Genomic DNA, 16,551 nt, shown 5'->3' on the forward strand with positions numbered 1-16,551 from the left:
CAAAAGAAAAGAAAAAAATGGATAAGGAAATGAAAGAAGATCTGGAGAATGTGAAGAAAACATAAAATATCAATCCTAATACTAATTATAATAGGGCTGGGGGCTTTCAGAGAGTCCCTCAAATTTTCAAACCAACATATTGCAAGTATGGGCTCTATATCTTCCAAAAATTTGATATTTATTATGTAAATTATGTTATCTTCTCATGTGGAATACAACTACATAATTCAGCATGCCATCTCTCCATCCCTAAATCTTTATCTGATTTCCAGGTAATGGCTATACATTTCCTAGAAACAGCTAAAGCAAGTTGTAAAAATTCAATTTGATACATAATTAACCTGAATTTAGGTCTAATCACTTTAATATTACCCAACAAAAATAACATCGGATTCTATGTGAGTTTAACCCCTATTACTAGAGGTAGAAAAAATTCCTACCTCTAACCAAAAAGGTTTTACTCTAGGACACTTCCAAGTAAAATCCAAAAATGAACCAACTTCCTGACTACATCGAAAACATAAATCTGATAATGTTGGGTTTGTAGCACCTGTACTACCGTGAAGTGTGGGAAGAATGACACACACCCAAGAAGTTGAAGTTGAAGACTAGTTTATTGCACTTGAACCTGGCTTATATTCTCTCCTCGCTGCTGATGACAGGATGACATCACGGCAGTGCCGGCATCAGATTGGTCAGCTTTCCCACCGTTGCTCTTTGTTTCCCACTGTGCGAGTTGTCACCTGGGACGAAGATCGTTGGTCCCCATGGGGTCTGTGTGGTTGCTGCGTCCATCGGCCATCGGTCTTCCTGCTGTGCCTTGGCTAGGCCTATATAGTCTATTCCCTGGGACAGGGCCTGGACGGTCTCATCACAGGGCGTGACAGTGTGTCGGCAACCACATTGATTTTCCCCATGAATGTCCATGGTGAACTCAGACATGTATGAGAGATGTCGCTATTGCCTGGCTGACCATGGGTTCGACACTTTATGGAAAGCTAATGTTCACGGTTTATGGTCCGTGAAGACCCTGAATTGCGTACCTTCCAAAAAAATACCGTAAGTGTCTGACTGCCAGGTCCAGCGCCAATAGCTCCTGGTCAAAGGCGCTGTATTTAAGTTCAGGTGGCTGGAGGTGTCTGCTAAAGAAGGTCAGAGGCTGCCATTGATCATCGATGAATTGCTCCAGTACACCTCCTTCCACTGTGCTGGAAGCATCTATTGTGAGAGTGGTTGGTTGCTCTGGCCTGGGGTGTACCAGAAGGTTGGTATTGGTCAGTGCATCCTTAGCCTTCTGGAACGCCTCTGAAGCTTCATTGTCCCAGGTAATGTCTTTACTTTTCCCTGCCATGAGTGTGAACAGGGGGCGCATGATGTGGGCCGCAGCCAGTATGGTGATAAAAATTAATCATACTGACAAATTCTTGCAGCCTCTTCACTGTATGGGGCTTGGTGAAGTGCCAAACAGCCTCTACCTTTGCAGGCAGGGGCTTCACTCCATACCTGTTGTTTCTGTGCCCCAGGAAGTCAATCATTTCCAGCCCGAACTGACACTTAGCAGGGTTTATAGTTAGTCCATATTCCTTTAGCCTGGCACACAGTTGTCTTAGGTGGGCCACATACTCCAAGTGAGTGAGGCTGGTGATGAGAATATTGTCCAAACAGATGAACGCAAGTGTGAGATCCCAGCCCACCACATCCGTCACCTCTGGGACTCATTCTTAAGTCCAAAGGGGTAATGATGGCAGTTTTAGGGATGTCATCAGGATGAACCGGGATCTGGTGATAGCCCCTGATGAGGTAGACTTTTAAAAATACCCGTGCTCCTTGTAAGTTAGCGGTAAAGTCTTGGATATGGGGCACAGTGTATCTGTCAGTTGTAGTGGCCTTGATGAGGCGGCGATAGTCAGCACTTGGCCTCCACCCTCCTGCTGCCTTCAGTACCATGTGCGGGGGGAGGCCCAGGGGCTGTCGGAACCCCGCACTATCTCCAGTTCTTCCATTTTTTTAAACTCCTCCTTGGTAAGGGTGAACTTCTCGGGCGGGGGGGGGGGAGGTGGCGTGCCCTGGCATAGAGCAGGAAGCCTTTGCTGAGAATGTGGTGCCTTACCCCATGTAGATGAAGGCAGATGAAGAAAATTGTGGTGCCACAATTGAAGGGAACTCTGCCAGGATCCACACGAATCCATTGTCAGACAATGTAATGGAGTCGAGGTGGGGAGCAGGTAACTTGGCTTCCCCCAGGGGCAATGTTTGAAAAGTCCTGACGTACACCAAACACCACCCTTTAAGGTTCACTAGCAAACAGTGGGCTCGCAGAAGTCTGCTCCCAGGAGCAGTTGTACCACCACTGCAATCGGAATGTCCACGCGAACTGGTTGCTGCTGAAGCGGAGACGTATGGTGTGAGTGCTAAAAGTCTTTAAGGTGGTGCTGTTAGCTGCCCTCAGTGCCGGGCCTGTCTTGCCGTTCCAGGTGTCGTAGGCCGAGGTGGGGTGGAGGGGGAAAGGATGCTTATTTCAGCTCTGGTGTCAACAAGGAAGCACCTTCCAGGCAGAGTCCCACACGTTGGCCGACCACCGCGACCATTCACGACTGAAATGTGAAGTGTGGGCGACATTGACGGGCCCCCACATCCATCATTGGTGATAGTAATAGTACTGGTGGGTGGGGGGGGGTCCACTTGCTTCTCCACTTGCTGTGGCCTTGTTGCCAGTTGTGCACAGGGCCTAGTGATCTGCTTCACTGAGGCGTCCCTTCCTTTCTTCGTTCTCCGGAGCATGTCTGCCCAGGCTACATCTTTTCTGGGATCGCTGAAGTAGTCATCGGTGAGCAAGAGTTGGATATCCTCCGGCAGCTGTTCCAGGAAAATCTGCTTGAAGAGCAGACAAGGCCTTTGTCCCTCAGCAAGGCGAGCATCTCACTCATGAGGGCAGATGGGGCATTGACCCCCAATCCATCCATATGCAACAATTGGGTAGCGCACTCATGCCGTGAGAGCCTGAAGGTGCAGGTTAATAGCTCCTTGAGGGCATCGATTTGCCTTGCTCCGGAGGCTGCCACAGGAAATCAATGAGCCGTGTCCTGGTCAAGCGAGCTCACCTCGTAGCAGTAACGTGTAGCGTCAGCAGTGATCTGTCAGAGGTGAAACAGGGCTTTAGCCTGTTCGAACCACACGTGTGGCTGCGACTCTGGGAATGTCTACGGAAACCAATCTACATCTAACATTAATAATTTTCATCATATTTTATTTACATAATTGCATCCAATCATTTTCATCTATTTCTTTATTTAAGTTAACCTCCCATCTTAATTTTGATTTATGGATTCCTAATTTAAAAGCCTCTTTTTGAAGTAGTTTGGACATCACCAAAATAAACTGATTCAGACTGCCCTTACAAATCAATAATTCTAATTCATTCTGTCTAAGTACTATCAAACTAGGACCTAATTTATTAACTAAGAAAGCCTTAACCTGATAATAAAAAAAAAGATATTATTTGGGAAATTAAATATATTCTTCATTCGTTCTAAAGTAATAAATCTGTCAGCTTCAAAACAATCTTCTATTTTCTTAATCCCCATTCAACTCCAAATCAAAAATTGATTATCCATAGAAAAAGGAAGGTCTATTTTGATATAAAGGCATTTTTCAAGAAATCAAACTTTTTCTACCTATTTCATAATCTATTTTACTCCATAATTCAATCAAAAGTTTCTCTACTTTCTATTAACAATTTCAAATTCCATTTATAAATAAAATCCTGCATAGAGTTTTCTCCTATTTTACTCAGTTCTATTTTAACCCAAGCTGGAAGTTTATCCACATCGAGCATCCCATTAATAAATTTCATTTGAGCTGCTTTATAATAATTCTTAAAATGGGGAAGTTGCAAATCTCCAAATTTGAACTTCCAAGTCAATTTTCCCAAAGACACTCTAGCCATCTTTCCTTTCCATAAAAAATTCCTAACACTTGAATATAAATCTTTTTTAAAAATTTGGGGAATGAAACAAGGAATTGACTGAAAAAGATATTGAACCCTTGGAAAACTTCTCACCTTTATACAATTGACTCAACTCCTAAAGTTATACTGTAGCAGCCCGCGCACGGAGACATGAACTGGCCCGCAAAACATGCAGACACTGACTATTGTCCCAGGTGACCTCCGCCCAGTGGAAAGACAAGGAACTCTGGTGGGAACACCAGCCAACCCGAGGTTGGCGCTCCAATGATGCGGGCCCCTAACGTCAACACCAAGAGCTTGTATAAGCAGAGCTGCCAATGCAATAAAGCAGTCTTCAATTTCAACTCCTCGTGTGTGTGTCTTCCTTCCACACTCATCGTAGGGCAAATGCTACAATAAGCAAATTATTCCTCCTATTCAAATCTTCTTTAATTTTAAATAAGGTAAATAATTTAATTTTTATAAATTATTTGTCATTATCAACTGTAATCCCCAAATACTTAATTCCACCCTCTGATCATTTAAATCAACCAAATTCTCTACATTGAGTATAATCACCATTAACCAGGGGCATAATTTCACTTTTATCCCAATTAATTTTATAACCTGTTATTTCACCATATTCTTCCAGTTTTATATATAATTGGCGCAAATAATTTATAGGATCTGTCATATAAACCAAAACATCATCAGAAAATAATTAATCTTATATTCCTCCTGATTAACCTTTTTTCACTTAATCTTAGAATCTTGTTTTATTAACTTGCTAAAGGTTCTATTCTAAAACAAACAAAACCGTTGATAAAGGAGATTCTTGTCTACTTGATCTAGGTAAATGAAAAGCAGAAATTTGTCCATTGGCTACAACGTTAGCAGAACGATTTTTACATAAAGTTTTAACCCAATTAAATGTGAACTTGATATGGCACAGACTCTGGGCTGAAGGGTCCATCTCCCTGCTGTATGACCTTTTATCACAGAATGCTAACAGATGGAGCAAGCATTACTTTGTTAACAATTCTCAATGCATATTTTTGACCTATTTTAAACTTGTAACTATCAACTGATGAGCAATTCTGAATTTCCTTCACTAAACAGGATGGGTATTTCTGATACAGCTCAAATTATAATTTTCTGAAGTTTTAATAATGATGTTAAGCTGTGGTCTTTTAAGTACCCGCCTGTAAAATGTGAGGTTGTAGGTGATATGTTGATATGTGTCCCAGCACCATGTCCCAACACTACCATTCTCCAATATTCCTTAAAATTTGCCGTAATTATTTAACTAAATTAGTCTAGTGCTATTAGTTGACCAAGATTAGTTGTGGAATTAAAATTATATACAATTAACACATAGCAAAATAATGTAAAGTCCTGCTTTGAAATTGCACAAGCAGATTCATAATATGACAATGAAAACTTTAGCCAGTAAGAATGTTCTTTCTTTTCAAATCCCTTTTATTATAATTAAAGGATTTACATATTTTTAGTGTGTACATTAACATTGCTTCAGTGTAACAAAAATCTGCAGAATGCAAGTTGTCTTCGTGCTCAAGACTGTAATTATTTTCAAGACTATAATTATTTTACCCAGTCTTTAACGTTCACATTTTGTTCTTCCAAGTTTCTACACAATAGGGGTTTTTTCGCCCATTTTGAGGCATTAGCTTTTGCACACTTTAAAGAATGTTTAATTGAATGTTATTGTGAAACATAAAAAAACTGTGCAAAACAATGTTTCAATAAGGTTCTAAAACAAAAATGAATGAAATTGGAAAACTCAAAGCAAAGACAAAAGTTATTTTTTTACATCCAATGGAGGTGTACTGTCCAGCAACAAACATACATTACAGAAGATTACATATCATAATTAGATAAAGCCATCTTAGAGAGTAAATCTTGAGAACCAATCACAAAGGATTTCTCATGATGCTACCATAATAGAAGGGTGATAAGCTTCCAATACTCAGGTATAGAGTTTCATCCAGAAACAACAGATCCTCTCTTTAAACTGCTGATGTGCAATAAAAAATTCCTGAAAGAGGATTTATCCATAATTTATGCTGATTTAGTTGATTTAACATCAGCATGCTGTGAAATTGAAAGAAACATGTTTCAAACTGTCCCCATTGGAAAGTAATGTATGTGGATATATTACATGAAATCAAGTTTAGATTCAACTATAATGCCTCTCAGAGTCAAAAAATATGCTGACACTTGTAAAGGTTCATGTGGTGAATGGCTTCTTTGGCTTGGCTTCGCGGACGAAGATTTATGGAGGGGTAATGTCCACGTCAGCTGCAGGCTCGTTTGTGTCCGATGCGGGACAGGCAGACACGGTTGCAGTGGTTGCAAGGGAAAATTGGTTGGTTGGGGTTGGGTGTTTGGTTTTTCCTCCTTTGTCTTTTGACAGTGAGGTGGGCTCTGCGGTCTTCTTCAAAGGAGGTTGCTGCCCGCCGAACTGTGAGGCGCCAATATGCACGGTTTGAGGCAATATCAGCCCACTGGCGGTGGTCAATGTGGCAGGCACCAAGAGATTTCTTTAGGCAGTCCTTGTACCTCTTCTTTGGTGCACCTCTGTCTCGGTGGCCAGTGGAGAGCTCACCATATAACATGATCTTGGGAAGGCGATGGTCCTCCATTCTGGAGACATGACCTACCCAGCGCAGTTTGATCTTCAGCAGCGTGGATTCGATGCTGTCGGCCTCTGCCACCTCGAGTATTTCGATGTTGGAGATGAAGTCGCTCCAATGAATGTTGAGGATGGAGCAGAGACAACGCTGGTGATGCCGGTAAAGGACCCATGATTTGGAGCCGAACGGGAGTGTGGGTATGACAACGGCTCTGTATACGCTAATCTTTGTGAGGTTTTTCAATTGGTTGTTTTTCCAGATTCTTTTGTGTTGTCTTCGAAAGGCGCTATTTGCCTTGGCGAGTCTGTTTGTCTATCTCGTTGTCGATCCTTGCATCCGATGAAATGGTGCAGCCGAGATAGGTAAACTGGTTGTCCGTTTTGAGTTTTGTGTGCCCGATGGAGATGTGGGGGGGCTGGTAGTCATGGTGGGGAGCTGGCTGATGGAGGACCTCAGTTTTCTTCAGGCTAACTTCCAGGCCAAACATTTTGGCAGTTTCCGCAAAACAGGACGTCAAGCGCTGAAGAGCTGGCTCTGAATGGGCAACTAAAGCGGCATCATCTGCAAAGAGTAGTTCACGGACAAGTTGCACTTGTGTCTTGGTGTGAGCTTGCAGGCACCTCAGATTGAAGAGACTGCCATCCAACATGGTTATCCAACTGCACGAAAACCAACAAGGTCGGGTCAGATACAGCAATGAGCTCTCTGAACCCTTCTCCATTAACAATGGCGTGAAGCAAGGCTGCGTTCTCGCACCAACCCTCTTTTCAATCTTCTTCAGCATGATGCTGAACCAAGCCATGAAAGACCTCAACAATGAAGACGCTGTTTACATCCGGTACCGCACGGGTGAATGGCTTAATGGACAAGATATCAGCAGCCTTGTATCACACACCTACTTTATATTGGCACCTCAAGAGTGTAAGAGAAAACGGAAGAGTAAATATAATTCTAAAGATTTGGATGGTTATATTTCTGAACATCACCATTATTTTCATCCAAAATTGTCTTTAAGTCTAACAGTATGTCTAACAAAAGCATTCAAGTTCACTCAGAAATACATTATATATTACTTTAATGTTAATTACTTGAGAAGCACACAACCTCTGTGGAAATTATTCCGTTCCCAGTTCTAAGTTTTCAAAAGGTTAATAATTTATATCCTTTAAGAATTTGAAACATTGTTTGCTTACACTAGAGGTACATGAATTATTTCAATCTCACTATGTATATATTCCCAAAATTTACAAATAAATATGCATCATTCAGAAATAAAATGTCCCTGAGACCCACAAAATTAGAATGTACTTATTAACTAAGGTCCACTCTGAGTTGTCACAAAATGATATTTACAACATAAATTATTAAAATGATACATTGTATTATATGACTGAAGTAAATTAAAATCTCTGATATATTCTGAATCTTACCAATGAGAGGATAGGGAGTATCTTCCTTGCCAGAAATGACCCAGAGTTGATAATCTTTAGGATTGCCCTATTAGGTAAAAAAAAGAAAGTTCTTATGTAATTATTCTGGAAATTATATTATGGTTAAATATAATTAGCAGATGGGGGAAAATGGAGCACACATAATACACTTAAGGCATCAAAATAAAGCTGTCACTTGAAGAAAAAGTAAATTCCAAACATAGTAGGGATAGTTTTCTCTTTGAAAGATTAGTTAAAATAGATTTGTGAGATCATCTGTCCATTGTTCATCCCTCCTGATTTTCATTTAAACTGAAATGAATGAGAAGGTAAGTTGAGTGCAGGCCAGGGTTACCATATTTTCCAAGGGGAATATTATGCCCAAGTCCAGCTTCTTGATTTAATTGAGATTTCTTTTTTACAAAGCTTCAGGAACCCTGTGAAAATTGTGATTAGCATAGGCTATGTAATTTTTGCAATGTTTGCTGTGCAATGAATATCAATGTATTTCACTTTGGGCCACTGGTGTACTTATGATGCCTTAACTGTAGAAGATCCTCAAATAGGAAGTAGCAGGCCCATTGTGGCTTTCTCAAATTAATAACAATATATCCAACAGTGGATCATGTCATGACACATGCATAAATTTCTAACATTAGACATCCTCATTCATGTAAAACTATTTGACCATCTAAAAACACTTGAAAATAAAATTAGAATATATGTTGATTTATTATTTATGGATAATGAAGGTTTTGAAATTTAGAAAATTTAAGTTGCACAGCTGTCAAATTAAACTATTTGATTGATTTTAAAAATAATGGAATTTTAGAAAACCTCTTACACATTTGGAAGGCTCCAAAGAGCAAAGTAACTATAAATAGTCTGAAGAGTTAATTAGGTTGCAAAGTTGAATAAAATTTAAATTTAGTCAGTCTAAGCTAAAATTGGATGTAATTAGTTATCAACTCACTGTGATGGCAAATTGCTGGAGTGTCATGGCAACGACATCTTTTGCTGTGTCTGCATTCTTTACCGTTAAGACCTTTGACTGAAAGAGATAGGCAAAATAATTCATTAAAATGTAATTAAATCATTAATTTTTCCATAAGAGATTAATTATCTCTTTACTCGCACAGATTTTTTTAATATATGCAACTCAGTTGTCCCCAAGGTGACTGTGGTGGAATAGAGATAGTTGCCCACCTTTTACAAAGAGTGTGTGGAGAAGGATGCAATGGTCCTCATCACGGTTCATCCCCAACAGCAGCATGACAGAGGACCGATTTATGGGCTGTTCCCAGGGATGCCCACAGAGACTGATATCCAGAACTGCTGGAAAATCATCAACTCCCCTCCAGTCATCCAATTATGTCCTTTGGTCTGCCCAAACTTGTTGGTCTTCCAGCACACTGTGGGAGTGATGCCGACTGACACATCTTAGGCTGCAGGAGTAAGTGCTGAGGGACATATTGAGGCTTGGCATAGCCAATGTGAGGGCTTTGGTGTATGCTGCTGGAGTAAGTTCTGAGAGATGTACTGAGGCTTAGCACAACCAATGTGAGGGTTTTGGAGAGAAGGACCACAGTCTAGAACATAAATATTTTAAATTTTTTTAAGTAATTGGTAGAAGTACATTAAGTACATTAGAAACCAAAACTTGACTGCTTCACAGGGAAGGGAACCCATAAACTTTGAATAGAGTATGGGTGGGGGGCATAGCTGAAAAAAGGTTGAGAATGGCTGGTCTAGAGTACTTCTGCTACTGGGCATTGAGGGCCTGAGTCTGGAGGGGAAGTTCCTCAAACAACAGAAGCGGGAGTAACTTCAAGCAACCACAGTGGTGGCAATGGTGCTAAATAGAACATGAATGTAACAATATTCAGTGATGGAATTGTATGGATATGACATTGAGATAGTCAAAATATTGAAGTTTTCTTTTTTAAATAATTTATTATAAATAAATTTATTTTTTGAGAAAATTAATTTAGCTCAGAAAATTAACTTGACAAAGCATTTACAGATGGGTGCCTGTGAACTTGTTTTTACACCATGTCTTTCACGCAGACATTACCAAAAACTTTGGCTGGAACAAAAGAGGATCCTTTGTTCTCCTCTTCAGATTGTGATAAATTTTCCCTCAAGCAGATGTTCAGTGGCTGATCAGCAGAAGGCTGAGATGTACCCTACATTTTAAGAGCGTGGGCATAAGTGCCACTAACTTCACAAAGCTGTTATGGGTCAAGTTCCCCAGGTCAGATCAATCATGCTTGGCCGTAAGGAAGCTGCAGTAACTCTGCTGAGGTTATAGACAAACAGAAAGGAAGATATATCTGAACTCCAATCTGTCACTGGTCAAAGCAGTTCAGTACTTACAGAACCTCTAATATAAAGGTTATTTTATGACTTTCTTTTCTTATTAGAAATAATTATGAAACAAGTCTTGTAGTAAATGATCTATGGAACTATCTTCTGTACTTTAATTCATGCTATTGCTTTGGAAAATAGCCAAATCAGTAAGATTAATGATTCCCTAGAATAACAAAAAATTCTCCCACTCTGACTCCCTCAAAAATAGTAAATTCACTGAAATGGACGATGAAACTTCATGACCAATTGCTGGACCCCTATCCTTCTCTTGCCTATTGTTCTTTGTTTTTTCCAACGTCTTGCAAATATGATTTTTTTTTTCCTCTGGCAATCTTTGAATAAGTGAGAGAGTAAAATTGTGAATAGGTTATGCCAAGTTTATAAGTATAATCCTTTTCCAACTTGGACTTCCTACAAGATGGAGTTGAAAGCAAAAGAAAATGCTAAAACGTGGTAAATCAAGGAATTTGACCTTTGGCAAGATGTTCATCTTTCCAAACTAGAGCCTAATTTAAAAATGTTAGCCAACACTGAAACATTGCCAAAATATTTCAAAGAGCTTTTTATTAAAGTAATTGAACTTTAATGGCAATTTACAACAATGAATTTTGCAATAATTGAGCATACTCATTTCAGTCCACAAAAAAACATTAATTTTAACATTGTTCGATGTTAAAGGACTCTAATTTGAGAAAGTGTATTTGAGGAGCTTCTTATTTTACACTTCTGAAAACATACATTAGCTTTTGGAAATCATCATTTAATTTGATAATATTGAAACAATATTAAAAAGTAAATTGACACTTTCCTCATATTTAATCCCTCTTTAATCAATCTACTTTGCTTCCATTATATTGTGAAATAAGCTATTGACTTTAAAACACTAAATGCCAATCAGAATTTTAGATGTTCACATTTACGAGTTACAAAATATTATAAATGCCCAAACACAGTTTAGCTTCAGTTTCATCTCTTTTTCATGTTTTAAGGCAAGAACAAAAGCTTCCAAACCTGTTGCATGGTGAAAAGGACATTTGTGGAAGAGTAACTGTGATATGCCTCATTCAACTTGTTAGAGGGCAGAATAATAAACACAAAATGTTACAAGTGAACTACAATCCTTCAATCTGGTGTATTATGTACAAGGCTGTCAAGAGCAGGGGCACTGCTAAGCACATAAATTTAGCCAAAGACACTGAGCTCAATAAGAATTAAACATTTCCCAAATGAGGCCTGCATGGTTCAGTTGTTGATATTTCACTGATAAAAGACAATAAAATTGATTCTACTTTTCTCCTGCTCAATTCGATTTAACTCAAATATTCAATACTGTTAATGTTTAAAAAAACTATATCAGTGAAGTGAACATGCTCAATGAAAAGAGAATTCTGAGACCTCAGTTAGGTTTGGTTTTCCAACACACAGCTGAATTCTTATTTTTATTTGAGGATGTATAATACGCGAGTATTTGGTAAAGTATGTAATTTGCAATGTTGAGGGATCACGTTACTTACTTGTATACAGCTTGCAACATTCCTGATAATAATCTTCAAAGGAATACTTTTTGGATATTCTTTGTCTTTCTCTTCATTAATGCAGCTAAAGTGACAAAATGGGGAAAACATAAATAATACTCAGTTATAGGCTTTACACAAGTGACTAAGTTAAAATAGCAATATATTTACAAAATTAAACTCCTTTAAAGCAGTTGCACTCTAATGTTTTCCACACAATTAAAAGAATACAAAAGAATACAATATCTTTATATATTTTTATTCCATGAGTATATTTAACCGTGAACTAATTACAAAAATATTCTCATTATATAAATTATTCATTTTATTGATTATTTTTCCAAAGGCCTCTGCCTCAGAATCGTGTTTGTTTTTCTGAAATGACACAAGCCCCAACTTTAATAGCCCATGTGATAGAAACCTGCAGTTAAAATAATGGGAGTCACTTTCCCCTATAATCCCACCTTCTTCCCCCATTTGCACCCGATTAACATAATTTTGAGCAGCTGTGCAGGACATCCACTTGAATGGAATAAGGTTTTAAAAATGCAGAGTAAGACCAATGCTGTATTCAGGTCCTGGTCTGTCATATCAATCAAGGCTGGAGTGAGAGAAAGTTTGGATATAGATCAGAACCTCAGGAAAAATCTGCCCTGACCCATATCCAGGATATGAGGAGGTTCCGAAAGTAGATTGTACATTTTTTTCAGACTTTCATATCGATCAAAGAGGTTAGGACCATTAGGATTAGCCCTACTAAATCCTCCCTCTTGATTTTAATAGATTCCTAGGCCCAATCACCAAATTACCATCACTAACTCTTCCCTCTCAACTTTAATTATCTTTCAGTCGCAATAGAGACATCTCAGATTCATTCCTTCTTTTGATCTTGGCCCAAAATATCATTCACCCTCTAACTAATCATTGCTCCCACCTCAGAATCCTCCTCCTATTGACAGATAGCCTTAATCTCAGAAATATTCCCCTTTTTCCCCCCTCTTCCCTCCAACCTACCTCTCCTCCCCCACCCCAAATTGTTAACCAGCCAGGACCATCATCCAGGCCATTGTATTTCCTTTTTATGCAAAAGTCACCAGCCAACCTGTCCACCAGCTAGATGTCAAAACAAAAATTGGTAGCAAGTTCTTTTTTTTAAAATAAAGTTGCGCCTCCACATCCCAGGCATTTTCGTGTTTCCTGCACCCCTTCCCCTCACCTCACCCATCTTCCCACTAAGATTCCACCCATTGTAAATCAAAAACAAAGTTAATTGAGAAAAAGTAGAGATCTAGTAGATACTTCAATTTTTTAATTTCCAGTTCTGTTGAGTATTTTTGTGGCACATTGCTCAGACATTAGATGTCTTCTAATCCTAGTTAGTTCCACATGTTAGAAGTCTTCTGAACATATGTAAAAAAAGGTTTATGGCCCTTAATGCTTGTTCTGCCATTCAATACAATTATAGCTGATATTTTGTCTTAATGCCACATGCATTAATCCCATATTTTTTGATTCCACAAAAATCCAAAAAATCTATCCATCACTATCTTGAATATACTCAGTGACTGAATCTTCACAGTGCACTGATGGAGAATTTCAAAGATTAGATCTCCTCTGTAAATTTCTCCTTTTCTCAGACTTGAAAGACTGACTCTTCATGCTTCTAAGCCATTGAAACAAGTCTACATCTAAGCATCAAGTCCCAGAAGAATTTTGCACATTTCAATGAGATCACCTTACATTCTAAAGAGTATAGCTTGATCATTCCTAATATTACAATCTCACCATTGAAGGAAACAATCTCGTGAACCTGTCCTGCATTCCCTCTGCCACAATTGTATATTTGCCCAGGTAAGGACACCAAGGTGTGCACAATATTCTCATGTAGTTTTGCCAGGACAGCATTAAATCAAGGAAAAATTCCCTATTGTTATATTCAAATCCTCCTCTGATAAAGGTCAAAATTTTGCCTCTCTCATTGTTTCAAAGATTTGTGTCGATGCAGCCCACCCCAGTCAAACTTTCTTCTCCTCCCTTCTATTGTGCAAACAGATACATGAGCTTGAAAACACAAAGCTCCAGTTTCAAGAACAGTTTTTTTCCATGCAGCAATCAGGCACTAAAATAGACCTCCCATTGGTTTTTTTTAAAAAAAGGATGCCCTTGTGCTCTTTCATCTGTACTTTTCTCTACAGCATTCACTTTGATTTTGTACACTATTCCCGGAGCTCTTTGACACTGAACACTGCACCCTGCATGAGTTGACTTGCCTAGATAGCAAGCAAGACAATGCTTTTAACTGTGTCTCAGTACACATGACAAAATAAACAATTCTACAAGGACATCAAGGCTCCTCTTGACATCAACACTTCTCAATCTCTCACCATTTAAAATATATTCTGTTTTTATATTTTCTTTCTACCAAAGTGGTTGACTTCACTTTTCCACATTTTATTCCATGTGCCATGGCCTGATCCATTCTCTTGGCCTGTATAGATCCATTTGAAGCCTCTCTGCATTCTCCTCACAACTCAAAATATCTCCCAGCTTTCTATAACCTGATTTGATTTTGCTCTCTTGAGAAAGGTGCCATCCCTTCCATTCCACACTGCTCAATGCATCATCCCAATCAGAGTGGAAATAAAAGCCAGGGAATACTGCATTAAATCAACTTACCAGACTTGCTTTAAAGCAGGGGTGACCAACATTTTAATTTTAAATTTAGACATACAACACTGTAACTTTCATTCTGGCCCACAAGTATGTACCGGTGGGGGGGGGTTGTGTAGGTTAATTGGTCGGCACAGACTCGTGGACCGAAATGGCCTGTTAGTGTGCTGTATGTTTAAATTAAAAATTAAAAGGCTGGCCACCCCTGCTTTAAAGCATTTGATTAACAAATCAAAATAAAATTCCTTTGACTAGTTTTACCTTTATTGCTTTCGCACATGACAATTTTAAAACATTGCTGAAATCACAAGTGATGGAAATCCATGCAGATTGTGTACCTTTGGAGGCATGAGATCCATTTCTCCTTCTGTTCTATAGAGCTGAAAGAAAAATATAATCAATTAATTTCAAACAGAGAATTGTACTTTGCAATTTTATAAATTTACCACCACAAAGACATTTATGTTCCATATTTCAGGTTAGGACCAGCTAATGTCACACAAGGACATGAAGTACAGTTTTCGTATTTATATTAAATAAAAGTTTTTAAAAATCCATGTATTTTTCTCCCTTTTTAGATTAATTACTTACAATTGTACAATAATATTTGCAGTTAATTTGAAAGTATGACATAAAACAATAAATCATGGTTTCTCTTTGGCTTTGTCCTATATAATGTAAATTTCATGTATGATCAATAAAACTAAACAGAGATTGGTTTCAACTATTGAACTATTGCAATTATAACCTGCTGGTATTTTGGCCCATTTAAAACATGATTGCTTGTTAAGTCTGATGATTAATTTGAAGTTTTGATTTATTAATATGTTGATTAGTTCTACATTTAGATTATATCTAAATTGGCTTCAATTAAAATTCTCCCTGGAGGTGCCCTATTTTTACATTACTGGAACTTCCACTTCCACCATGAGTTGCAGGTTAGGTTTTGTCATCTGCAAAATTATAAACCCAGTAAACAAGAAATGAGCTACATAAAATATAACTGCTAATTAGGATTAACCAACTTAAACAACAGTTTGAGCCTTGTAGTATGTCCATACCTGAATGTAGCCACACAGTTTATTATGGGCCAGCCCATTACAAAGGATCGCTCTGCATTTGTACTTCCTTCACACACTCCATCCATATAGGAGGCTATCCAAACCTCACTAACCTTCACACGTTTTTTCATCTTGAAATGAGATACAGATCTGTAAATATAAAGAATACATTACATCTTACAGTTTTCTGCCAATCATTCATCGATTTAACTGTTTGCAGTATATAGCAGGTTATATTTTAGATTAGAGGACTTAACTGCTCCCTCCCCAGTCTGACTTTGCTGTTTGCTAGTCTGAGCTTTCTCCATGGTTAATCAGTTTACTTTCATGATCCTCACAATTCCTTGTGACAAACCTTTCTCCTTGAGTCCAAATTAAAAATTATATTAGACTAATTGGACTAATCCCAGAATTTAATGTAGAAAATAAATGTATCATTTTACAGAACTGGAACAATTTCAAGGGTTATAACCCTTAAATTCTTCTTTGCAGTGTTACGATTAATATTTGATTTTTATGGGAAGTACTAAATAGAGTAATCTTTGTTCAAGGCAGAGAAAAAGAAATGCTGTTATTAACTCTTACAGCGTAGCTATATAGGCACACCTTATGACAGTTTGATCTCAATTTCTTGGAACACGTGGTGCAAGTGTTAATTCAAGGGTATGCATTTTTAATCCCTCGCTATTTTAGTCATTACGTTTTCTCTTAAAGTTAGACATACAGCATGGTAACAGGCCCTTCCAGCCCATGAGCCTGTACCACTCAAATACCCCAATTAACCTACAACCCCGTGTATTTTTGAAAGGTGGGAGGAAACCAAAACACCTGGTGGAAACCCACACAGGTACGAGGAGAACATAAAAACTCATTATAGTCCGTGCCGGATTCGAACCCAGGAAGCTG

General features: G+C 38.5%; 1 protein-coding gene across 1 annotated transcript in view; it reads right to left on the minus strand.

Moving 5' to 3' along the window:
• The window catches only part of LOC138739389 (rho GTPase-activating protein 20-like), a 106,208-nt gene that overhangs the window by 39,344 nt on the left and 50,313 nt on the right, over positions 1–16,551 (minus strand). The window contains exons 4-8 of the mRNA XM_069891322.1: positions 15,646–15,795; positions 14,923–14,964; positions 11,915–11,999; positions 9,004–9,081; positions 8,031–8,097 (exon numbers count right to left, since the gene is read on the minus strand). Coding sequence (XP_069747423.1) covers positions 8,031–8,097; positions 9,004–9,081; positions 11,915–11,999; positions 14,923–14,964; positions 15,646–15,795 — 422 coding nt within the window. The remainder of the gene's footprint in view (positions 1–8,030; positions 8,098–9,003; positions 9,082–11,914; positions 12,000–14,922; positions 14,965–15,645; positions 15,796–16,551) is intronic.

This window comes from Narcine bancroftii, chromosome 7, assembly GCF_036971445.1.
Source record: "Narcine bancroftii isolate sNarBan1 chromosome 7, sNarBan1.hap1, whole genome shotgun sequence".
NCBI classification, from domain to species: Eukaryota; Metazoa; Chordata; class Chondrichthyes; order Torpediniformes; family Narcinidae; genus Narcine; species Narcine bancroftii.